At 34.2% G+C, this 26109-nt stretch overlaps 1 protein-coding gene across 2 annotated transcripts in view; it reads right to left on the bottom strand.

Moving 5' to 3' along the window:
- Positions 1-715: 715 nt before the first annotated feature.
- Positions 716-26109, bottom strand: part of IFT56 (intraflagellar transport 56) — a 66922-nt gene continuing 41528 nt past the window's right edge. For both annotated transcript variants that reach the window (XM_052001482.1, XM_052001483.1), the window contains exons 10-18: positions 22813-22868; positions 21159-21212; positions 19850-19913; positions 17677-17765; positions 12061-12144; positions 8688-8757; positions 6177-6283; positions 3678-3811; positions 716-2877 (exon numbers count right to left, since the gene is read on the bottom strand). In XM_052001482.1, the coding sequence (XP_051857442.1) occupies positions 2766-2877; positions 3678-3811; positions 6177-6283; positions 8688-8757; positions 12061-12144; positions 17677-17765; positions 19850-19913; positions 21159-21212; positions 22813-22868 (770 nt within the window). In that variant the 3' untranslated portion in view covers positions 716-2765. The remainder of the gene's footprint in view (positions 2878-3677; positions 3812-6176; positions 6284-8687; positions 8758-12060; positions 12145-17676; positions 17766-19849; positions 19914-21158; positions 21213-22812; positions 22869-26109) is intronic.

Here is a 26109-nt window from a genome sequence, read left to right on the forward strand (position 1 = left end):
ACTAGCATGCTCTGTAAGGTACATTTCTAACCAGAAATCATCCCTAGAGTTCACAGACTGACCTCTCTCCTGATGCTAACCTGGACTAGAAAAATGATTTATTGTGATTTTGGATTCAGAATGGAATATTTTTCAAATCTGTTTGCAAGAGTTGGGTGGGGAAGATTTTGACAAACTTCTTCCAGATAATCACATCATCTTGATTGTCTTCTATAGCTCTGTCCACTTGTGGATCTTGAGCCAAAATATCCAAATTCCAGATTTGGGATAAATGGGATAAAAAATGAAGAATGAAGGGTAAGATTTAAGCCACAGGGGGTAGAATTTCCAGTGAAATCAAGACTACAATTTACTGAAGGTCCAGGAGCTTCCTTGACACATTTATTATCCCACCCCCATGTACCCATCATTTTTTAATTCCAGTGAATAAAATCCCTTTCAGTTGCTTTTTCAAAAAAATTTTTCCCTTTTAAAGTAGAATAATTACTAAGACTATGACTTAACCAAGTCACAAAACTACTTCTATCCTCACAATCATTGTGTATTTCTTAGCAGAGAAGAGATTCTCTCTTAACTGAAAAAGGCTTTTAGAGCCCTGTGCTCAGATTCTTTAATGTGCAGCCTATGGGGAAAAGGCAGAGGCATCTGATGATCTTATACTTAGTCACTTACTTAGTCTCCCATTCTCACAAAACCCAATAAAAGTACTAAAATATAAATCAAATAATGAACTTTAATTAAGACATACACACTGGGATGCAATAATCTCAAGGTACAAAAATAATTGTTAAAAGATTTTCCTTTTCTATTTGAATATGCCATAATACCTATACACTGATATATAATATTCTGATACTATACAATATAAATATAATTTATTCCTGGGCCTAGGCAACTCTACTTTCCTCTATCCCAGATAAGAGCAATGATTGCTCAATTTGCCACAGTCCTTTTTCTAGAATTTCTTAAACCATTTTACAAGTTATCTTAGTAGGTACAACAATGAATGGTTCCACTTATGCAAATCTCCAAATCTCACTTTGAATTATATTCTTAAGATTTTAAAGCCTTAATATTTTTTCAAAAATTTTTTTACTTTAAAATCTTTTTGGGGGAGGGACACGTGTTCCTGAAAAAAAAAATCTGAACTAATCCCGTAGATCTAATATGTGGGTTGCCCTCAATGGACAAGTCATTCTAGCAAGAATTACATTTTGGAAACTTAAAGCAATTAGCTAAACTTATTTCCAGCCGCTATGAAAAAGGATTCCATTTTAATCTCTCTTTAAAAAATATTTCCTTACATTCAGGTGAGGTAAAGATTAGAAAAGTAACTAAACATTAAGATTCAAGTTTTGTCCAGACAGGCTCTGGATACTGATACAATATGATGGAAGAGAAAAGGTGCTTCTATATATGATGTGTGGCTTGATTTTTTAAAATTTAAGTTGAATTAGAAGAGCCTATTAATTTTCATGGGTAATCAGAATTGACTCATATAACAAAAGCCTAATGACACTAAAATTAAAAAATGAATGCAAGCCCTATGAAGAGCTGTGGCTATACCTCCATGGGGTAGAAGCCTGAAGGGAATGTTCTTGCTATCTCCCTGCCAGCTGGGAGTTCTCATTGCTAGCATGTTCCCATCCCCGTTGGAGCCAGGGTAGGAAAATAGGGGTTTAGTGGATGGGTCCTTCTTCCCTATTCCCCCACTCATGGAGGGGGCTATCCTGGTCATCACAAAGAGCTAACTAAAAGTTCCTTTCAGGTCTCATTTTCTTGGCTTCATCCTACTCATTTCCTCTGGGTTTTGGCTCTGGGGTAGGAGCCCGAGGATTGCAGCTTGGTGTTGGCTCATAGAAATATGAGCCATGATAAGTCCTAAAACACTGAGGATATCCTCAGTAGAGAGAGATCTGTACGATCAGCAATCCATGACTTGAATCAAATTCCTACAATAATATTAAAGACATAGTTATATAAAGCATTTTTATGATGTGATATTAGTTCAATGAGAGGGGCTATGAGATATGCCCATATGATTTGATATCTTTGTTGTGTATATGGGGGTAGTAAGGAATTGTGAATATTTTTAGAGGTGATAGACTCAGCGCTTCCTAGAAATACATCTCTAAAAATAAAACATTGATCTTTTTCCTCTGTTAAATTCAATCTCTTTATACAGAACTAAGTTTAGTTTAATAATGTTTGGGCTCAATGAAAGAGGCCATTGTCATTCAAAACTTAATGCAGCCACTCATAGGCAATGGTCTTCAAGATGCCAGAGATGTTTCATTTATAAAGCTTTCTATGTGAAATCAAGCAGACATAAAATGTGAGTGACCATAAGATCAGATAATCAAGTGATAGTCAATGACCTGGAAGCCAGAAGTTATTGCAATAAGGAGACAGTACCATGGAACTCTATTGTGGTATAGAGATAGAAAGTAGCCCATACTTTCTCTTTAAAATAAGTTTGTTACACAGATTGATTTGAGTTCTTTGAAAGGCACCAATAAAGTTTAAGATTTTATTGCTATTATGACTTCACAGGGGCCATAATGCATACTATGGCACTCTGCTCCATCAGAAAGCTCAGTCTCAATATGTGGTTCATTGATCTTCAAGGCAAATGGAACACAGGAAGAAAATATCGATATAGATAGTATCCATCCTGCCCTCCACATCAAAACTAAACTTTTTTTCCTCCCAACAAGATATTTGGTTCTCTTGAACTTGACCATGATGATAGTGATGGCACCATCTCAGACAGGAACTCTGTTTTCTTTGGCCCACTTCTTCATGATGCGAATTATGTACTCTACCTGAGTATTACCAGTGCTTCTCAGTAGATGCAACACCTCTCGAAGGGTTTCTCTAAGAAAATGATATGAACGGAAAAAAATTTAAATATCTACATCCTGTTCCCATATGTGCAACCTTTTTCTCTAGATCAAAGCTTCTGAAACTGTAACTAAATGTCTCAAAATATCAAATAATTTATCAATTCTGAAAATCATTGAACATGTTCTATGTCCTGCAGTATGAAACATTCCAATAAGATTTAATTCTTTATGTAAAAATCAAGCACATCCATCTCATTAGTATGTAAATTTGCTTTTGTCTTTAATAAATGGTAAAATTATATATATATACCAAAGAATTGTTTTAAAATAAATTTCTTTTATGATTTACTATCAGCAAATGTTTGATTTATATACTTATTTTATATATCTATATACCTGGGAATCAAGTAAAAATTTTCAGTGAAAAAGGGTTGAGAATGGGAAAAGTTTAAGAAGCCCTGCTCTAGATTCACAAGTTCTTTTTTTTTTTCTTCTTGCTCTGGCTTGAAGAGGTAAGTCAGTAGCTATCAGTCCTGCCCTTTTTGGGATAGTCATAGTTCAGACAGCAAAATGCAATACTTACCAGGGCTTCTCAACCTCTCTGCATTGCAAACACTATGATCTCTAAGATCTAGTTATGTAAAATGTACAGAAATGTTGAAGCTATTTCTACTCATGTGAAGCTATTTGATTTGTCTTCTTAATCAAATGGACACAGTTCTCTTTCTAAAAACATAACTGTAAAAGCAATATGCCTATTTGGTGACTTAGCCCAATTTTTCGTATGATGGGTAATGATGACTTTATAAACAAAGTGAACAGATTACGTACTTGGGTTCTCTGCCAGCTAATATCATTTGAAAAATGCCCACACAGGCACCCCGTTTGCCTTCCCAATATTCAGGGTTTGGATCCAATCTTTCTAGGACATCAAAGGCTTTGGCTGAATAGTAAAACTGGCCCATCTGAACAAAATACAAACAAAAAATGTTAAAGTAATAACATGAAAGCCAAAAGGTTGCATACAAAGAATGATTTTTTTTGAAAAGGAGGAATTTTACGAATTAGATAAGCAAGTGATGACACTTAATATCCCTATTAGAAGGATAATTGCTTCACTTCTACATACATTTTATCAAAAGAAGAAAAAATCATAATTTTGGTACAGTAAGTACTAGTTTTCTAAGACAGAATTTCACTTTCCACCCTGTATGCATGAAGTTGCAATTTTGAAATCACAGATTTCCAACAGACATTTAGTCTGTTAAGTCTCCTGTTCACACAAGTGGTTGGTAAATTAGTACTTTTTTTTTTTTTAAGCTCTGGATCCACTCCTTAGTGCACAGTTACAGAAATTTAAATTCACTTCCAAATGATGACTTTGCCTCTTGCTTAAGAATATTAAGACCATTTACTTCAAGCTTTCTTAAGTTCTCTCTTCTGTAGCTCAACCTCTTTTTATATCTTTAGCCATCCTATTCTTTATTCCGCCTGCTTCTAAAGGGATAGCCTTCTCACTTGCCAAGGCTGGTCATTTTCCTTTCCTGTCTGATCCCCTAAAATCTAGCATCATAAATCATTCTGGCTTTCTCTTATATCTGTGCTTTCAGTATTTTAACTGTCTTTTCCCCTTCTGCCTACAAATCTCCCTCCTGTCTCCCAAACTTTATACCCCGATAAGTTATTGATTCAGTAAAACACTTATATAAATAAGCATGCACATGTGATACTGGAGATACAAGGACAAAAACAAAATAGTCCCTGCCTAGAGGAATTGAGGAAAGCTTTATGTAGAAGACAGTATTTGAGCTGAACCTTTAAGGATTCTGAGAGTGAGAAGGAGGAGAAAACATATTCCTGCCAAGGAGCACAGACTACACGGGAGCAGAGATACAATGTTAAGAGTAAGGGAACAACTCATAGACTAGCCTGGCTGGAACATGGGCTACATGAAGGAGAGGAATATAAAGTAAGTCAGACTGGGGAGGGCTTTAAAATGCTGGGTTAAAGAGTCTGTACTTCTTTGTAGAGGGCCAGAACTCTGGACAAGTATACTTGAAACAAGGTGTTAACTCAGTGGAATTGATGAGATGATTGTTCTCTAGTTCACATATATACTTAGTACTTAGTATGGTGATGTAATGCTTCTCTAGTTCACACATATATGGTATTCAGTTTGTCAGACTGCTGGAGGAGACTGGGTCAGACTGATACTGGGTCATACTATGATAGACAGAGACTGTGAAGGAAATAATAAAATCTTTGGACTCTATTCTTATCCATTTTCATGGCGTCTATCCTGCTGAGACCAAAGCCCTTCATCCTAAAGTCCTATAAGGTTTCTCAACAATAAAGTCACAAGATCAGACCTGTGTCTGTGGAACAGTATTCTGCTAGCTCTTTGTGGGTTGGATTGGACAAGAGAGAGAGCAGCAAGCTGAATTAGGAGGCTATTAAAATAGTTGAAGATAGGTGATGAGTGCCTAAGCCAGGATAATGACAGAGTATAAAAATTCAAGGAGAGAGATGAAAAAATTTGGCCACTGACTGAACATGAGCTGTGAGGGAGAAGAGTTAAGGATGACTCTAAAATTCCAAACCTGACTGACTGGGGAGTTTAAGGTTCCTACAAACTCCTTCCCCCCAGTAAATATGGAATAGTCGATAGAAGGGGAGAGATAAGTTCTATTTTGGACATATTAAGGGTTGAAGATGCCAATAAAGCATCCTAGAAATATAAGATCTGGACATAAAATTTGGGAATCATCAGTGCAAAGATAATGATATGATGATTGAATCTAGTAACTGATAAGGGATAGAAGAGAACAGACTCTTGGTTGATACTCATACTTAACAAACTGAAGATAGATTATGCTGCAGCAAAGAAGACTCAAAAAAAAAAGAAATCAATCATATAGGTTGAAGGAGAAAGCCCTGTTATGAAGTCAAGGGAAGAGGAAACCCAGAAAGAGAGCAGTCAAAATTATCAAAAGCTGCAGAGAGGACAAAGAAAATGAGAACTTATTTTAAAAATCAGTAAACACTCAATTTAGCAGTTAAAAGACTTTTGGTAGCTTTGGGGGGCAGTTCAGTAAAGGAGTAGGGTCAAAAATCAGAATGTTAGCAGGGTCAAAAACCAGAATGTTAGCAGTGAAGAAGTGAGTGATCTTCCAAGGAGGCAAAAATCAGGCTATCATATTCTTTTTCCTCTCCACATTTGTGAATACAAAGCCAATTTTAAAAATGTTGTTCTCTTAAAAAAATACCTCATACTTGGAATAATGCAGTAATATTTGTCCCTAATTTTTCCTTTAGAGAAAAGGAATTCACCTTATAGCAGTCATTAGCAATGAGTTGTAAAAGACTAAAGGATTCCCCGGATGTTTCCATCTTCAGATAAAGCTCCCAGGCTAATCTTGGTTTCTTATTCATAATATCTGTAAAAATAAACACAATTTATGCTTTAAAAAGTACATAAATCCCTTCATGAAGCAATTTTTCATAATTTTGTCATCCTTCACATGAAAATACATAGTTCCAAAAGTTTTAGTGGATTTTAAAGCTGTTCAAGTTAAGTATAGATTTTAAGCTATTTAAAGCTTCCATATAGGTTGTATATACTTTTGAGCTAAGTGTGTATATATAGTATATGTATATATGTGTGTATATACACAAAGAGAACAAGAGAGACAGAGGAAGAGAGACAGACAGACAGAAAGGCAGGCAGGCCAAGTAATGTGGACTTTATCTCTTTCACTAAAATACAGAGGGCTTTATCACTGTTCTACTCTATTTGTAATACTCATAAGTCAGTCTTGAATATAAAATCTTTTTTCTTTAAATATGTGTATCCTATTCTCTTTCAGAGAACAGAAATTCATTTCAGTTAAGATCTTAAATAATCTCCTTTGAATTCACAGCTTGCCACTTATCTCTTATTGTGTAATATATCTACACACATACACACACACACACACACACACCTTCCTCTCTTAACATTTGCAATTCTTCATAGGCTCTCATCTTTTTTTGTGTGTTTGATTACCATTGGTCCTAAACAAACTATAGCACTTCCTTAGGTCAGCATGCACTTTCTTTGAGAAGCTATTTCTGATCAGGCAAAAGAAATTTTAACAAATGCATTTAGTTAAGATTTCTCTAAATACATAGTTCATATTCAGAGTTTTTAATATATTTTAACTATCATTATATGAATTTCTGTGTGCTATTAATCCTGGGATAATTCTGGGCAGCAGCTCAGAGAGAATAAATATCCTATAGAAGAAATGCTGTAGTTTTCATTCCCTTTCTTAATCTGGAGCAATTCTTTTATTTTCTCACCTCTGTGATTTGACAATGAAGAAGAAAATCATATTATTTGACTTCAGTTTCCTTGCCCATACTAAAAAAATCACAATTAAAAGTTAAAAAAAAATCTGAAGCACTGTATTTTGATTAACTAAAGCAAACAACAAAGAAGGTGCTTGACATTAAAGCTTACTTGAAGACTAAGATTCAGGCTGACTGAAAGCAGAATGGTCCAGATAGAAGGTTTGGTTTGGTACACTCTTGACCCCAAGAAACACAAGATTTCTAGTGTTGGCTCTGCAAGTTATTATGTGGTTCTATGAAGCTCTCCAGACTTTGTAGTTTTCTCATGCCATGTCCTAGGAACAATTCTCCCTCCCCTATATATTAGTGTCTGGTTTCCTAATTTTCCTAAAGTTTATTTCTTTAAGTATTGTGTTTTCTAAAAATTTTACAAGGTCCTATTAATATGCCTTGTCTCTTCTTCTGTCCACTGTCACTTGGCTAAGCCTGAGAACTCTTAATTAAAGGTGGATGAGAAAAGCATTGGTTTTTTAAATGGATGATAACTATAAAGAGAATTTGTGATCCTTTGATAAAAGGTAATGTCCCTATTTAAAGTTCCAACTTGTACTAAGTTCCTCTTCAGGTAGTCTTAACAGAGTATCTTATTTCTTTTTTCATTGCAATGACCTGTTTAATTGTCAACTTCTGCCTTTGAATGGTTAATGAGCAGATTGATGAGATAGTTAATAAACATTTCTTTCATTTTACCAATGCAGGATCACCATCTTATGGCAAACACAGGCAACTGTAGACTATATAACAGCTATTTTTGAGAGACATCTTTCATCTTTTCCAATAGAATTTTCAGGAATCCATTCATTAATTTAAAAATGAGCAATTAAGGGTTAGGAATAGTTAATCTCATAAGTGCTGAAATGGCAAGGGAATATTACAAATTGAGATTCTATGCCTTTAGCAGGACAGAAGGATTCAATAGCCAACAGTAAAACTTGATTTATTTCACTAAAAGAAACATTTATTAAGATTGCTAGGTGTAATGTTAGGGATTGGGGCTACAGAGGCAAAAGAGAAACAATTTCATTCCTTAAGGAATTTACATTCTATTGGGGTAGCAGAATTTTAGTGCTGGAAAGGTCATCTACTCCTATTTTATATCTAAATAATCTTAGTGAGTTGTCCAGGATAACAAAGGAATTAGCAAGTATCTTACTCCCAAGCTATGACTTGTCTCCTTCCCACAAGTAAATGTGTATAAGATTAGTCAGTGTTTTTTGCTGAGGACTGCTTTACATGACTGCCTATTCAAATCAACTCAAACTCTAAGCAACACTTGTCAATTGTTTGCTTCAAGCAGTTCAAACTATATAACAACAACAACCACCAAAAAAAAAAAAAAAAACCCACTACTAGTAGATGGCCAGAAGGAGTGTCACCTGAAAGATTTTATATGATATGAGCAAGCTATAGTAAGAGAAATTCCAACACTGAAAAAAAGAAATAACTCACAACATCGTGCTAACCAACTGAGGTAAATGTAGTCATTTTTCATCTTCTCACTCTGAATCAAAAGGAATACCTGAAGGGGAAAAGCCAGAATGAAAATCAGCATGAATTTTCAATAAAGACAGATACATCCCTATCAGCCTGCTTTGGTTTGAGAAACAACAACTGTTTTCTATCAGTAAAATTCAAGAGCTGCTACTGCTAAGTGAAAATGATGGAGAAGTGAGGAATTAAACAGTTTAGAGCAGAAATTCGCAACCTTCTTTGGTTCCTGGACCTGCTGACTTTCAAGAAACCTTCCTACTTCCTCTTCAATAGGAAAGGAAATAAATTCTATAGTTTCCCATGCATATGCACATAAGAAATAAAAAATATAGGATAGTATAGAGTTTTACCGAATATTTCCCATATCCCCCTTGAGAAGTTTTACATGTTCCCTGGGGAAAGCATACCCCTATCATCCAGATTTAGAGTGTGAAACTGAAATTGATCAGAAATATCTTCAAATTGCCCAGGAAGACAAAAGTTAAGAGGACAAAAGTAATACCTAACAACTCATGTCTATGACATAATGTTAAGAGACAGGTCAATTCTCCAAGAGCCTCCACCACTGTGGATCATAGCATCTGAAGGAGTTGTGGAGCAGCCTTTGTTGACACAGATGTTGTGAATTGGGAATGAGATAAATTGGCGGCAGAGGGAAGAGGAGAAAGGTTGGACAATGCAACTGCCTCTCAGTCAGAGAAGTTAGAGAAAAGCAATTGCCTCTCAGTCTCCTTGTATCATCCTCTTACAAGAGGAGATCCATTCTGGATTGGACCTCCAGCAGCCACTGTTAGGTGGCTCCCATGTATTCCAACAAAATAAGTGTAAAATGTTTTACATATGTGACTTTTCCCAGATAAATGAAGTTTAATCCTTGTAGTTAAAAAAGTTTAGTTTCACCATTTTTATGACAATCTCTTTAAAATGTTCTCTGCATTCTGTAGCTTCTTAAATATAAGTGAAAAAATTATTTCTGCTTGGTAACTTGGGATTATAATTATGAACCTTCATTAAAAATATATATATTGTTGTGTTATTTAATTCTTTTTTGTGTTTTTCCTAACAGCCACCAAAGGCTATCACTTTTCATAGCTATTGCCTTGTCTCTGATCTGTTTAATCCTGTCCCTTCTAGATATGTTGAGAGCTAGCTTATTAAGAATTGTATTATAGATATAATTGAATAAGTTCAGGAGAGTCTATAGGCTCTAAGCCTCCTACAGGGCTTAGATGTGATATCTATTTTCATCTTCTTCTGAAGCAGGAAGTGGTAATATTTTCAATATCCCAGGGCTAAGTGACTAGTACTTATTTAATAATCCTTTCCTAAAATTTGAGAATACAATGTTCTGTTGGAATCCTTACTAACTGCTAACTAATTAGAGTTGATCTAATCTTACAAGAAGATGTTTTGGGCAGAACCTGAAACAAGGTACTAAGTAGAATTAATTAATACAAGGCTTGTGTTCACACCTTTACTCATTGGAGTTCAATGAGTTCACACCACCCTTGAAGCTCGTTGGGCCAGAGAGCACTATGGGAGGTGTGAACTCATTGAACTCCAATGAGTAAAGGTGTGAACACAAGCCTTGTATTAATTAGTTCTACTTAGTACCTTGTTTCAATTTGCTTGCATCTCTACATGTGGAGAAGGAATCAGATGGGTGCAACGAGCCGCATTCGCCTTGTCCATCGCAGAGAGATGGAGCAGACCCTTGAAACAAAGGAGAAGACCCAAGAAATATCGGGTGGTTCTGTTGCTGATTGTGCTCACCATTGAAAGAGCATAGCTGACAAAGAGACTGTTAAAAAGACTTTTAAAATCTTCAGGAATCATTGGATTTCCTAACACAAGATGAAACTGTTTTAGTTCTTGAAAAACCAGCGAGAATCATTGGATTCCTTAAGATGAAAAATTGTTGATGAGACCTTTTGCAGTACTTCAGAGCTTACAAGAATTATTAGATTCCTGGCACATGAACTAATTGAAACAAGGTACTAAGTAGAACTAATTAATACAAGGCTTGTGTTCACACCTTTACTCATTGGAGTTCAATGAGTTCACACCTCCCATAGTGCTCTCTGGCCCAACGAGTTTCAAGGGAGGTGTGAACTCATTGAACTCCAATGAGTAAAGGTGTGAACACAAGCCTTGTGTGTTAATTAGTTCTACTTAGTACCTTGTTTCAGGTTCTGCCCAAAACATCTTCTTGTAAGATTAGATCAACTCTAATTAGTTAGCAGTTAGTAAGGATTCCAACAATGTTAAAAGTGGACTTTCAAGTTAATTGTTCAATGTTTGCTTCCCTGGAGTATTGTTGGATTGTTTGAATGTGTTTTGTATGCTAAAGTTCTCCAAGAATAGGTTTTGTCCTACTTCTGAGAAAACAATATATTTTATTTCTCACAGAGAAAACTAGATTGCTCTACCAGCTTCAAAGAATATATCCGGACCATTCCTATTGTACTTCATTTTATATAAAGGCTTCTCCAAGCAACCACATGAAAATAACCACATTTTGAAAGTTATGAAAGAATATGCCAAACGATCATTTAATACATTATTAAAAGATCAACTCTTACCTGACTATTGATAAGTTGTTTGACACTATGAAATCTTGTAATGATAAAACTGCTCTTGTAATACATTTATAAATTATTCAGAGGTATTTGGGTTGCTTTATTCAGAATTAAGTTTAATTCAACATTTTTGATCTACTACTCTCTGAAGGGCTTATAATCTACCACATGTACACAAATATATACTATTCAGATTGAAGTGAAACTAAAGAAAGATCTAGACAAGATATTTGAGGAAAATATGAATAGGGAGGGATGACTTATAGCTGGGGAATTGGTAAAGACTTCATGGAGAAGATGATATCAGTGCCTTGAAGGAAGAGATTTTAACAATTAGAAGCAAGAAAGATATGTTCTAAGTATTAGAAAATGCCTCAATGAATGAATGGGGGGGGGCAGAATGAAGAACAAGTTAAGAGAACTAGTCTAATCCAACTGAAATGCAGAATTATATAGAAACAGTGCTTTTTTCTTAAACATGTATTTTCTTTTTTTAAATTCAATTTTATCATCAGTTTTGAATTATCTCCCTTTTCAAACCCTCATCAAGAAAGCAAGAAAAACAAAATCCATTATAAATGTGTATAGTCAAGCAAAACAAATTCCTTCATCAGTCATACTGAAAATAATACACTTCAAGCTACACTAAGCCCATCACCTCTCTGTTGGGTAATAGGCGGTGTGTCTCATCATGAGCCCTCTGGAATTGTGGTTGGCCATTAAAACAATGCTTTTGAAAAGCAGATACCTACCTCCTCACCCTCAGCAGTATTCCCTGTGGCAGCTTTGGCTTGTGCATAATTAAAATTAAAGGTGTCATCATTATAGAAATAACTCTGAAAAACAGTCCAAATAGATAATTCAAAATATTAATATGCTACATGAAGTCTCAGAACAAGTTATACAGAGTAATAGAAAAAGAGCATATTTGTGATTTCATGAAGCATCCTCCGGGACATTTTTCTGATGATGCAGGTTGGAAAATGAATTACTTTTGATATCCAACCCCGCCCCCTTTTCCCAAAACTCATTCCTATCATTTTTATTTGTAATATCCATTACACATCCTCCTTATTCTTCTCTCCTTTTCCTTTCTCACTGCCACCACTAGATACCTGTATTACTCACCACCTTGTACCTGTATTACTCTAACAATCTTACCTAGTTTCTGTTAAGACTCAGCTCAAATCTCACTTTCTGCAGGAAAACTTTCCTACCCCATGATTCTTACTTCTCATCTCCCTATCCCACCAGTAGTGTCTTTTCTTTGAGATTACCTTCCAATTTCAAAAGAATGTAACTTTCATAAACACTTTTATGCATGTTAGAATGTGAGCTCCTTGAGAGCAGAACAGTCAGTGCTTTTGTTTTTCTTCATATTCCCAGGACTTAGCACAGGGACTGGGCATGTAGTAAATGCTTAATAAATGCTTGTTGATTGATTGCTCCTAGTTGGTTTTCTTGTCTTAACCTCTTCTATAGTTCTCTCCTCACCCCATTTAGCCTTTCTACATATTATTTCACATTAGGTTCCCTAAATATCATTTTTAATACTGCCCTACTTTACCTAAAAATATTTAGTATTTCTCCATTGCCATGCAGAGGCTCAATTGTCTCTAGAATGCTTTTCAGTTCCCTCAACCATTTGAGGTCCTTCACAATTTGAAAAAAATTAGTTCTCCATTATTCTTCATCCTTTTACAATTCCATTACATCATCCTTTTAAACCAGCAAATATGACCTATTCATTAATTCATTCTTGCTTTCAATGCTCTTTCCTATCTCTTAGTGCTTTCTTTTTAATGGTTTTTTTTTTTATTTAAAGCTTATTTTCAAAACATATGCATAGATAGTTTGCAACATTTACCTTTTCAAAAACCATAGTAACCATATTTCTTTCTTTACTCCTCTAATTTATGATATAACTTTTTTATATTTAGTTCCTATATCCATTTGAGCTTTTTATTGCATATGGTGTGAAATCTTTGCCTAAACCTAATTTCTGCCAGTCTGCTCATGATTCAACTAATAAAAAATGATTCATGATTCTGCAGTTTTTTTCCGGGCGTTTTTGTTGAATCATGAGTTATTATCCCAATAAATGAGGTCTTTGCATTTATTAAACATTGTACTATGATATTTGTTTCTGTATGCCCTATACTGTAGTCTATTCCAGTGACTACCTTTCTATTTTTTTTAAACCAATACCAGATAGGTTTTGAAGATTACTTCTTCGTTGATGTTCATTCTTTGTTTTGAAAAATGACCAATGACATCATAATGTTGGGGCAAAATAATGGACTATGGGTGATGATTTGCACATGAATTGAATTTAAGGGCAGTTCAAAAAAAAAGCATTCCAAGGCTATTCTGAGCAATTGTAGCATTGCTAGAATAAGTATACAAGCTCCCAAAATGACTGACTAGGTTAAGATTTATATACATTTAGATATCCAAATTCTAGCTTACTAAAAATTAATCTTTGACTTTGGTCATATCCTGTGTATTTGCAGGCACATAAATATATTTACAATATACATTTTTATGCACATACATCTAAATTATATTTTATGCCCCAAGTAAATCTATTAACAAGATGGTACCCTGTAAACTCAATTCTATTTCTCAGCCCAGTGAGTTAATATGTTGTGTTCTGAAATGTTTATAATGTTGTGCAACTTCTCAAATATAATCTAATCCTTTTCACTTTTCTTTTCAGTTCCAAGAGTGATTTATCATCAATTTGGAAGGCTCCTTGGGTTGGACAGATAAATTAAGCAGAACTGATGAAACGACATGGATACAAGACAGGATAACAAAAAAATTAAAGACAGGATTAGATTTGCAGAAGCAAAGTTCAAAGGTAATCGTGAACTGATCTAGCAGACTCTTTGTACTACTGCTGGACACTTGTTCATCATACTTAGTAATCAACTTATTTATGATTATGATTATGATCTTTTGTGATAATATATGGTTACAAATCATTATTTCTAAAGAAAGAAAACTTGAGATGATTCAAAAAACAATCAAAAGAAATATGTTTGCTGGATGCCATGGACACCATATCCTAAGTCCATTAGGCCTGGGTTAGGCTTGTGTTTCCTTGTTGCTGTTTCCCCTTATTGCTCATCTTGGTTCTTATAGAGTTTTTTCCTTAAGAAGTAAGTACTCAAAGGATATAGTTTGTTTAGAGGATTAATGCTGGGGCCACTGACATTTCCTGCATAATTTCCTGAATACAAACGTCTAAGCCTAAAGGACTAGAGTTTCTCCCATAGCTTCCAACCAGAGATCAGCAACAAGAATATCATTAGGAAGCTTTGCTCAAATGAATTAATACTCTATTCTCAATGAACGTCCTTTCCCTAATTTCACTAATTCCCTCATAATACCTTCCCCAAAGCAAAGCAAAATTCCTTTTGTAAATTGCTGGATGGACTTCCTTTCTTCCCTGAGGATAAATTTCCCTTCTTTCTGAACTTCCTTCTCATACATCTTCCATCTCCTTCCCTCAGTGTTAACCTGATATCCCTGACCATCTTCCCCAGAACCAGCAAGAAATTGTCTCATATCCATCCTGTGACACACTGGTCCTATGCAAGGCTACTTCTACACTCTGCTTCTGCTGCCACTGCTCAGCAACCATTCCATGAGCATAAGGATTTCCCTATCTTTGATATCTGCACATAGCATAGTGCCAAGCACAGAACAGACAACATATGTGTGCTGACTGACTAACATGTAGGAGAAATTCCTGTTATGATATATTTTAGAGTACAATGAACTCTGAGATTTTTTATAACTCAAGATTCTGTGAATGTTTTTTTAAATTGGACACAAAATAACACTTCAATGGTTCACAACTGCCTCAAGAATTAAATATTAGCTCTTCTAGTTTTTAAAACCCTTTACAATGTAGCTGCAACCTCACTTTCCAAACTTATCATACATATCCTATATTATACTTTCCCTTCCTGTTCTCCACAGCCTTGCCAAAATGCTCATATTACTGTTTCTCAGTCATGACATTCCAACACTTAATTCTGCATTTGCAGACTTCCTAGTGTCTAGAATGCATGTCTGCTTTTGTCTCGTGAAACTGTTCAAGAGACTCCTTCTATATGAAACTTTTCCTTATCCTCAAGTGGCTAGCACTTCCCTTATATAAATTTACCTTGTAAAATATAAATTTCACATATGAACATCATTCATTAAAATAGTTCCAACAAATGGTGATGAGGACCTGAACTGGGGTAGTTTAAATGGAAAGGAAAAGGAGACAAAAGCAAAAGATATTGCAAAGATAAAATCACTAAGGGCCTGGTAACTGACTGGATATAAAAGAGACACATAATTGGATATAAAAATTGAAAAGATTTTCCAGTGGTACAATATTCAAAATGTAGTCACTTCTTTGTTACCTAATAAACAAACACCTATATTTTATTTTCTGCTCCAGTAGCTAACTGGGAAAGTAGGGAGAATATAGTATAGGAAATGTTAGTCTAGTTCTCTAATATTAAAAAAAAAAAAGTCCTGAGGCCGTCATTCATATCTATAAATGCACAATCATACTTGAGTCTGCCTTTTAAACATTTTTAAAAAATTAAAAGGAAACTATAAGAGATGAAGAACCAAAAAAAGATAGAAGTTATCTTCTTAAGTTCTTGAGAATCTCTCATAATAATTAAAATTAATTAATCACGTGATTAAAATTCTTAGAGAGAACTTCATAAGAAAATGACTAATTTTGTTGGAAGAGAATTGAACTCCAGGACCAAAGGATTTAGAACTGAAAAAGATAATCTTTTATCTAACTAGTTCAACCATTACATATGAATCCCTTAAAAAGTATCTCCAAAATTTTGAGCTCTGTGAGAATACTAGAGTCTAGTGGAACTCTTTACTACCCAGAGTATCCATTCTAGTTTTGTAATTATTTTTAAAAAGACCCTCTAAATTATGAGAAAAAGAAAATTTACTTTTAATAAAATGTTTATTAATTTATTAGTTTAGCTAGGTCACATTTATCAGAGTTTTACTTTTTATTCTCTATGTAGGCAGTAAAGTATATTGTAATGTTTATAATATATTCTTATCCACTTTATAGGGTTCAAAGTAAATATTTATACTTACATAGGTGTGTAAAAGGTGAAGAACTTACAGATCCAGCACATATTGATCAGAGACTGTTAGCTAAATTAATTGAAGCCTTAAAGACCTCAGTTTTGGCTTCTCTGGAGTTACATGATTTTAGATAAGGCCTGGACTACATTCCATTGTCCAAAGGAGGATACTGGCCAAGAAACTATACATCACCTTATCTACAGCATTCCACTGACCGAATAGGGGAACAGAGACTTATATAACCAATCACAACATATAGAGGGTGGGATTTTTGGGGTTCTTTGTCTGAAATGTATAAAAACTGTGACCACTCTCAAGGGAGTGGCCTTTCTGCTGTGAACTTCAGCTCACAGAACGGGATGGTTCACTTCTCGAGATTTTAATAAATAATTCTGCTTTTTATGAGTGATCTCTGAGTAGTCAATTTGGGTAGGTGTCTTTGTCCCAAACACATATATGGTTGAATTTTTAATGTTTAAGTTATTAAGTTAAATTTTATATTAAGTATTTTGTATTAAGGCATATTGTATTATTTCGTTTATCAAGTATATTATTTGTGTATTATATATATTATTTTATAGTAAGTATATTATTTATTAAGTATATTATATTTATTAAGTTAAGGATTTATATTAATTATTAAGTTAATGTTTGGCTGAAAATAAGCCAATAGTTAAGGTGAATTTTAATTTTTTATATTTATCTACAATGTGTGCATTACTTTATACATTATGTCTAAATCCACATTACTCGTAGTTTCTGTAACAAAACACTAACAGCGCTTTGGTTCATGTTCCTGAAACAGTTCAATTTTACTTTACTAATCCATCCCTGTATCATGGTTGATATTTTACTTTTTTGTTACATAGTTATTTCTAGGATTCATATAATAATGAGTTCTTATGCAGAAAATATGACTTCTTTTACAATATGGTTTTAGAGACTCATTTTAATTTATAGAAGTTATGGATTCTACTTAATAATAGATTTATAAAACTAAAAATTAAAAGTGAGGACTGCTTACCTTCTTTAGGTCCTTGAGGATTTATGAAGTCAATCAATGTAAAGCATAGCTCTTTCAATGAAAGAACAGTCTCTATAAAACCAGTTTTTCTTTAAATTCAAATTCCCTTTCTTCTACTTAAATGAAAAGAAATCCATAAGGATGTCTTATCTTCTCCAAGAATTACCTATAGGCAATTTTCTACATATGTCTATGCTGAAAATGCTATACTAACCTTGACAGAATTGAGGTAAATCAAGACATCATCAAATTGTCGAAGCAGGAAGAAGCAGGAAGCCATGCATTGTCTCCCTGGTATTGTGTCTGTAGTACAAGACAACAGCATGTAAATTTAGAAGCAAACATTTCATTTGAGCTGAAACTTAAGTGGTAATAAAATTTAAAGACAGTTTAGGTCAAGCAAGATATTGTCCTATAATTTTCAACCAACCAAATATGTTCAAACTTAAAATTGTCTCAAAACTGGCTATTTATGACCCTCTTCTTTTCCTGTGATATCTATACCCACAAGTCTTTGGCAGATACCTCTGCTACTATATTTAGTATATTAGGAAAGAGGACTAGGAGCATTATATATTCAGCTTTGACCAGCAACGCATTGGTAAAATAGAAACTAGAATAGAATCCTCAGATCTCATTTTTGGATAAGTTTTCTTTCTCCTATAGAGCTTGTTCTAATTCAGTCATGTCCAATTCTTCATGATCCCATTTGGCATTTTCTTGGCAGATATTGGAGTGCTGTACCATTTCCTTCTCCAGCTCACTTTACAGAAGAGGCAAACAGGGAAATACCCCAAGTCACACAGGAAGTGTCTGAGCCAGATTTGAACTCATGAAGATGTGAGTCTTTCTGACTCTAGGTCTAGAGCCTTACCTACTTACACAATAGCTTCCCCAAGGCAACTAAAATTTAATCCAACCCAACAAGAATTTTTAGGTACCTAGAATGTGCAAATACTTTGCTAAACACTGAGGTGATCTCTTATTCCCATCTCTTTGAGGAATTGCCATATTTTGTTGTAATCCACACAAAGGCTTTTTTTAGTTGGACCATTTTAATTACCCCAACTGAAAAAGCCTTACTGGGTCTCTTCTTCCTTTCCTTCCCCACAGCCTACCAAAGAAACTCTCCTGAGCTGATCTTAGTCACAAACAGCTCTCAAACACTGCTGCTTCTTTATTTCTTGTGTTTCTTATGCCCCACAATCTGGCACCATTTGTTATGGAAGCCTCCTGCTAGTGGCTGCTGGGGATCTAATTCTGATCAACAGAATAGATCCCTTCATGTGAGAGGCTGATAACATACAAGGAGACTGAGAGGCGGTTGCATTCTCTGACATCTCTCTCCTTCCCTCTTGCTTCCAATTTCATTCCTAATCCACAAGCAACTTCTGCATCAGTAAAGGCTGCTTTGCAATTCCTTCAAGTGTGTTATGAGTCACAGCTGTGGGGGCTTTTGGAGAACTGACCTGCCCTTTCACACTTAGGTGTGCTTCTTAACACTTCCCCATGGGGTTTTCTTAACAAAGATACTGGAATGGTTTGCCATTTCATTCTCTCCACTAAGATCTGTCCATCTTGGGTAACCTTGTAAGGCATAGCTCATAGTTTTCTTGAATTATACAACCCCTTCCACTATGACAAGGCATTGAGAGCAAAAGGTATCTCATTTAATCTTACTGAAGACAAAGGAAATCAAATGATGCTGAGCAAAATGATCAGAATTATAATTATTGATATAACAACATTATATAGACAAACAACCTTGAAGGACTTAAAAATGCTGATCAATATTTTGTCAATGATAAGTCCAGAGAACTTATGATGATGTATGTTCCCCCCCCACACACACAATAGAGAGGTAAAGAGCCCGATGTGAATGCCCAATGGTGAATGCCATTCCTCACTCCCTCATCCTCATTCACTTCAGATGGGCTCTACATCCTTTCCTCCTCTGCTTTCTCTCTTCCATTATGCCTTCTGGAACATCCTTTCTATAGTCATTGACTTTCCTTTCATGCTAAATTTCTTCCTCTTACATTCTTTTCATCTTATTGTACTGAATGAATTATGGTTCCTAGTGGAAGAAGGTGCCTTTTACTACTAACAGCCAAATACGTCTTAGAGGAGATCACAGAAGACAAAATAGATGCTTTTCAGAATTTGAAATTTTAAAGCTTTTGTACAAAATAATTGCAGCTGGAATAAGGAGATACAGGAGAAGAGAAAAATATCTTTATCAAATCTCTCAGGAAAAGAACTCATTATTTCATTCCTTTACTTAGAGCTCTTGATGGAGGAGAGGTACTTATCAATGACTTATAAGATCCCTGACCTTGGTTATGGTTAATCTATGTTATCAAAGATAATATAGATTTCAGACATACCACATTCACTAGCTGATCCACCCACCAACTGGAAGAACTGCTGGGCAATTTTCAGATGGTCTCTCTGAAAGACATTTCATAGAAATTTCAGAGAAATTCATAGGCTTTCATTAGAAAAATAAGCAGAGTATCCATATTTTAATGACACTAATAATAATAAAACAATATATATAAACAATATATAAAACATAATTAAAAATAATAAAACATAATATAAAACAAAACATAAAAACTATAAGACACTGACAAATTATCAGCAAACATGAACACTTGCAAAGAACAGAAATACAGTATCATATATAAAGCTGTAAACTTCTATCATAAATATGTTTTCTTGTTTTAAAGAATATATAAAACAGAACCGTGCCAAAAATATCATCATCTTATTATTGGCTGTTCTTCAAAGGTTTAAAGTATCTTCACATATAGAATTTCATTTGGTCATTGAAAAAAATATTGATCTTATTAGTAATGAGAAATTTGCAAACTGGAACCAAAGAAAATTTGCATAGTATTTTATAGACAAAGAGGGAAAAATCAATCAACAACTAAGTACTTGATGTCTGATATACATAGGGAACTGAAAGCTACTGGCATAAAGTATGTTTTAGCTTTTTTTTTTTTCAGTTTCACTTTAAAATAAAAATAAAAATTTATTTCACTTCTGAAGTACAATTATAATGTAACCTGTTTTTGAAAAAGGATTGTACTTTCAACCAAATGAAGCTAAGTATGTGTTTATATCTATACATTATCATTATCAACATCATTATTCTATGAATAAACAAAAACATAAAAAATTACAGTGCATAAGAGCTTTGAAAAGTATTAATTGCTACATATATTAAAATATTATTATACATAAAGTCTTATACATATAAGAAAAGTACCAGAAAAGCAAAGGGTTTTTACATAGAGTTAATATTACCCTCATCATCTAACATATGCCATAGTTTTGCTAAGATATTTGAACAATTTTTAAAATTTTTAGTGGCTGCATGATTAAAAACAAACTGGGGTGTGGGGAGGAACTATAAAACTATCATATGATCTTGCTTGATAAGAGCAATGATTATGGATATAGCATGAACGCAAAATGATAATTCTCAGTATCAAGGGAAAGCAGTAATTGTTTGCTAAATAGTCCAAAATACCTTGAATGTAGGCTGATGATAGATATACAGAATGAATGGTATTACAGAATATGCTCATTTTGAAAACCACCTTCAACTGCAAAAGAACCTTATAGTCATCCTTTCTATCTACTACAAATCTATAATGTCATAAATACCAGAGTATTTAGACTCACCAAACCCATTTCTTGTCCAAGAGCTGCATTAACTACTCCCTTGAGGATGTATTCCTACAAATACAGAATATTATTTTAGTAAAGATAATAAAGGCATGATGGGATTGTTTGAGGCATTTCAATTACATCCAACTTTCTGTGATTCCATTTGGAGTCTTCTTGGCAAAGATAATGGAGTAATATGCCATTTCCTTTTCCAATTCATTTTACAGATGAGGAAACTGAGGCAAACAGAGTTAATTGACTTGCCCAGAGACGCAGTTAATAAGTATCTGAGGATAGAGTTGAACTCATACTCCTGACTGCAGGGTAAGCACTTTATCTACTGCGCCATATAGCTGTCCCTGGGTTAAGATAGGATCTTTCAAATTCAATTTTAATATCTTCGATAATCCTTCTAACCTAGTATGTTCTTTTTACCTAGTTCTAGCAATAAATACCCAAGAGATACTTAGGCGTTTTTAGTCCAGTTCCCAAGAGACAATGTATCTACATGCTAATATACACTATTTGTACAGGTAACAGTGACACTAAGCTTTAGTAGAACATATTTAAGAGTATCTAGATTACATTTAATACTTAATTTTTTATAACTATTGTTCAAAGTGCACATAATAGGATCTGTTCCAATATCACTTGGGTTACACTTTTTAGTACTGTCACTAAAAAGTCCTAACCAGCTGATATATGGGCTATTTTGATTCAAAATGCCTCAAAATAGGAAAATAGATTTGGATATATTGAAACTTACCAAACTTGGTATATCACTGGCCTGGCTTCTATGTGGTTTAAAAATCCACATTTTCTATTTGTGAATTTCTTTGTGTACTATAATTTTTGGGCTCATCACTGCTATAAACATACAAATCTTTATACCCTTGTCCTTTTGAAAAACCAGGCAGGTGCAAAGTAGGTCAATAAAAAGCCCAGGATACTCACCTCTTAACATTTCTACATTTCAGGAAAATTGTTTTCTAAATTAGTATACACATCTCTTCTGGCAATTCTCAACCTAGAATCTCTTTTCATGAGCCTTTCAGTTTACCTTTTTCAAGCTCTCTTGATTTTTTTTAAATTGTCTTTATTATAAAACATAATATATATATACACACATATATATATAATAAAACAAAACATAAAACTATAAGATACTGACAAATTATCAGCAAGCATGAACACTTGCAAAGAACAGAAATACAGTATCATATATAAAGCTGTGAACTTCTATCATATATATGCTTTCTTGTTTTAAAAAATATATAAAACAGAACAGTGCCAAAAATGCCTTATTCCTTATGAACTTCCTAAGACTTCTTCTAAAAATCCTTCTACTCTCTTCTGGGTATTTAAAAATGCTAATTGGCACTCTTACTTTTTTCTTCTTCTTTCCCTTTTGTCATTCTTTTCAGCTCAATAATATTCTACTATATTCATATGCCATAATTTGCTGTCATTCACCATGATGGGCACTCACTTTCTTTCCAATTCTTTGCTCCAAAAAGATGTAGCTATAAATATTTTAGTACATTTGTTTTTTTTCTCCCTGTCTTTGATCTCTTTGATTCTGACCATAACATCTCTGAGTCACGAGGATTAAGTTCCACTGATTTTCAATAGGCTATAAGTAGTGAGAAAAGAAAATACAATCAATTACCTGAGGAGTTGTAGGTTCTAGATCTTTAATTAAGTTATAAGCCTCTTGTACATCATCTGAAAGACCAAGAAAATTAGTCAGAATGAATTCTAGATAGTTCCTCTTATACTAAAACATTCTTGAGAGATTAAGAATTAAATATAATGACCCTGAATAAATGGCTCTGCTTCAAAGCCCACATAACAATTTGCAGTAAAATCACTCAGAACCAGGGTTCTAAAGCTCAAAAAGAGATCACCTCATATAGTCCTTTTATTGTAAAGATAAGCTAACAAACACCTCATAGAGATTACTTGGCATCCTGGTTTTGAAAAATCTCATCAAATTTTTCAGATTATATGCTGATTTCAAAGCAACAGAAATAAATTCAATAAAAATATTTATGAAGTGCCCGCTCTGGGCAAGGTGTTGTACTAGGTAGTAGAAATACAAAGAAGGAGCTTACAATTTAATGGGAAGGGGAGAGATGTATTTAAATAACTCTCTTATAAGGCAAAGTGGGAGAAGGAAAACCCAAAATGTTATTAAAATGTAAGTCTGGAGTGAATCTTTTAAGCTATTGAATAGGATGGAGGAAAAGCCTTCAGGGAGGTTCAATTTGATTGGATCCATAGAAGGGAAGGACTTCCCAAGACAGAGAGATGGTGAGAGAATAATGAATACTCCATTACAGGCAAAGAGGAGAGGAAGACATAATTTAAGGCACTGAGAAAAGAGGTAAGAACAAGAATAGAATAATCCACTTTGCCTAAAAGGATATACAAAAGTTTAAAATACAAGCTGTCCTCAAAGTCTTAGTGCAGATTTATGCCTGTGTAACTTAAAGTTTAAACTATCTAAAGTTTAAAGGTCATAGTCAGAATGGGGTAAGCACTGAAAACCAAAATCAGAAACTGATATTATATTGCTTATTAAAAGGAGAGAGACTTCATGTTACTATGTACATGCTAACCATTTTTTAATTGGTTATAGAAAAACCTGTTATTAGTTGGCCATTTATTTACAATAATATTTCTTCTTATTGTTCCAGGATTTGGTTAATAATTATAAAATGATTAATTCTAGCAATGTTATATGACATATATCATCTGGCTTCTCATGAATTACTATTAAGACTTGTTAATTACTTTTTAAGAATGACACAATGTCTAAAAGAATAAGCTATACCTCATGATCAGCCAATCAATAATTAAAATTTTTATTTTCTTTTAATAACACAATAATTGAGCCTTATTGCTTCCAAGCATTCAACATGTTCTGTCATGGACTTAGTCCAGTGGATCTATTATACAGTAGTGTATCACCTAAGTGTGAGTATTATATAACTTTGATTATCTTCTTAGGACCTACCATAATACACATGACTTAGACAATAGAAGTTCAACAAGTATCTGTTGAACACTAAGTGAAAAAAATCCCACATTATCCTATTATGCATTCACATTTAACAATATACTTCTATATTTTAAAATTTAGCTTCCTCATTTTTTTCTTTCTTATTGAGAACTCAGCAAGTGCCAATGTAAAAAATTATTTAGTACATTAACTCATGTTTTGGTTTCAAATAGTTATATAGAAAAACATATTTTTGTTATATAGTAATAAAGTTATATATTTTATATATATATAGTTACATATATATGTGTGTGTGTATATATATATGCATATATATATATATATATACACATATATATATAAAACATAGCTATATAATAGTTACATGGTAAAACATATCTTTTGTCCCTTTCAGCTGGGAAAACTTGTAGAAACTTCACCAGAGTGAAGAGAGCAGAATCCACTCAATAATAACTTCTTGTAGTCTAACACTGGTGGAGTGTGTCATTCAGAACTGAAGGAAATGCTAAATTTTAGTTACAGGTTAGTAGAAATAAAGCTGTATTTTTTTCCCATCCAAGTTAATAGATCCTAGGTTAAGAAACCCTGTCTTACTAGCTAACATGACATAAAGGGAAAATAGCCAATGTTGGAGGGGATGTGAGAAAGTTGAGACACCAAAGCACTGTTGATGAAGTTATGAATTGATCCAATCATTTGGGAGAGCAATTTGGAACTATGCCCAAAGACTGCAAAACTGTGTATAGCCTTTGATCCAGCAATATCACTATTAAGTCCCTATCCCAAAGAAATTTTTTTTAAAAAAGGAGAAAGGTCCACATGTACAAAAATGTATAGAAATTCTTTTTTGTGGTGGCAAAGAATTGAAAATTGAGGGGATGCTCATCATTTGGACAACTGAACAAGTTATAGTGTATGATTGTAATAGAATACTATTGTGCTATCAGAAATGATGAGCAGAGCAGTTTTAGAAAAGCCTAGAAAAATACAAACTGTTGCAAAATGAAGTGAGCAGAACTTGGAGAACATTATACATAGTAACAATATTGTATGGGGATCACCTGTAAATCACTTAGCCATTCTGAACCATACAATGAGCCAAGATGATTTCAAAGGAGTCATGATGCTTGGTGAAATAAAGATATCAGGCCCAATTCCCTTTCTTTCAAACTTATTCTCCAAGATTGGGCCACATCATTCTCATGGCTACATTCCCAAAGTGAGATAATCTGAGGATCCAACTACATCATTCCTAAACCCAGGTGACCTGGGAATTTCTTGAAAAAAAATGGGGTTTCTACTATGTCAGAGTGTAATGTTCTTTTGGTTTTCTGGAGGTCTTTGGGGCAGCCTTTTTTTCAGTCAAAGTAATCACCACAAGAATTGGCAGGTGTTAAAGTCCAAAGTCCAAATTCTTTTTTTATCTCCTTCAAAGTCTTGTCTCCTTGCCTGGGGCTTCAGCTAGCTTTCTTAGAGGCCTTCCAGAGTCTTGGTCTCAGTGGAGAAAATGCAGGATGACAGGTCTGCCACCACAGGGTGTGAGATGGGATGAATGAATCTTGAGTTCCAGGGCTTGTGCTTCAGCCTCCAGTCTGCTTCTCTTCCCTGGCTCTGAATCCGAGCCTCTCAGTCCCCCAGGAGAGCCACCAGGACCCTGACTGGAAGTGGAAATGAATCTTGTCCAGTCCTTACTGGGTGTTATATACTCCATTATCATAGGTGTGAATCTTGTGGAACTGTATTAAGTACTAATTACATGTACTGAACTAGAAAACTATTAAGCACCATGCAAAACTATAACCATTGTCTTTATCAGTTCCACTGACTTAACACCTTATAAGAATCCTTGTTTCAGAGTTCTGGCTCATAACATCAGAGTTATGTGGCTAATCCATGCTGGATATAAGACTTGCTATCAATTTGGAGTGGCACTAAAATCAT

This window comes from Antechinus flavipes, chromosome 5, assembly GCF_016432865.1.
Source record: "Antechinus flavipes isolate AdamAnt ecotype Samford, QLD, Australia chromosome 5, AdamAnt_v2, whole genome shotgun sequence".
Lineage (NCBI taxonomy): Eukaryota > Metazoa > Chordata > Mammalia > Dasyuromorphia > Dasyuridae > Antechinus > Antechinus flavipes.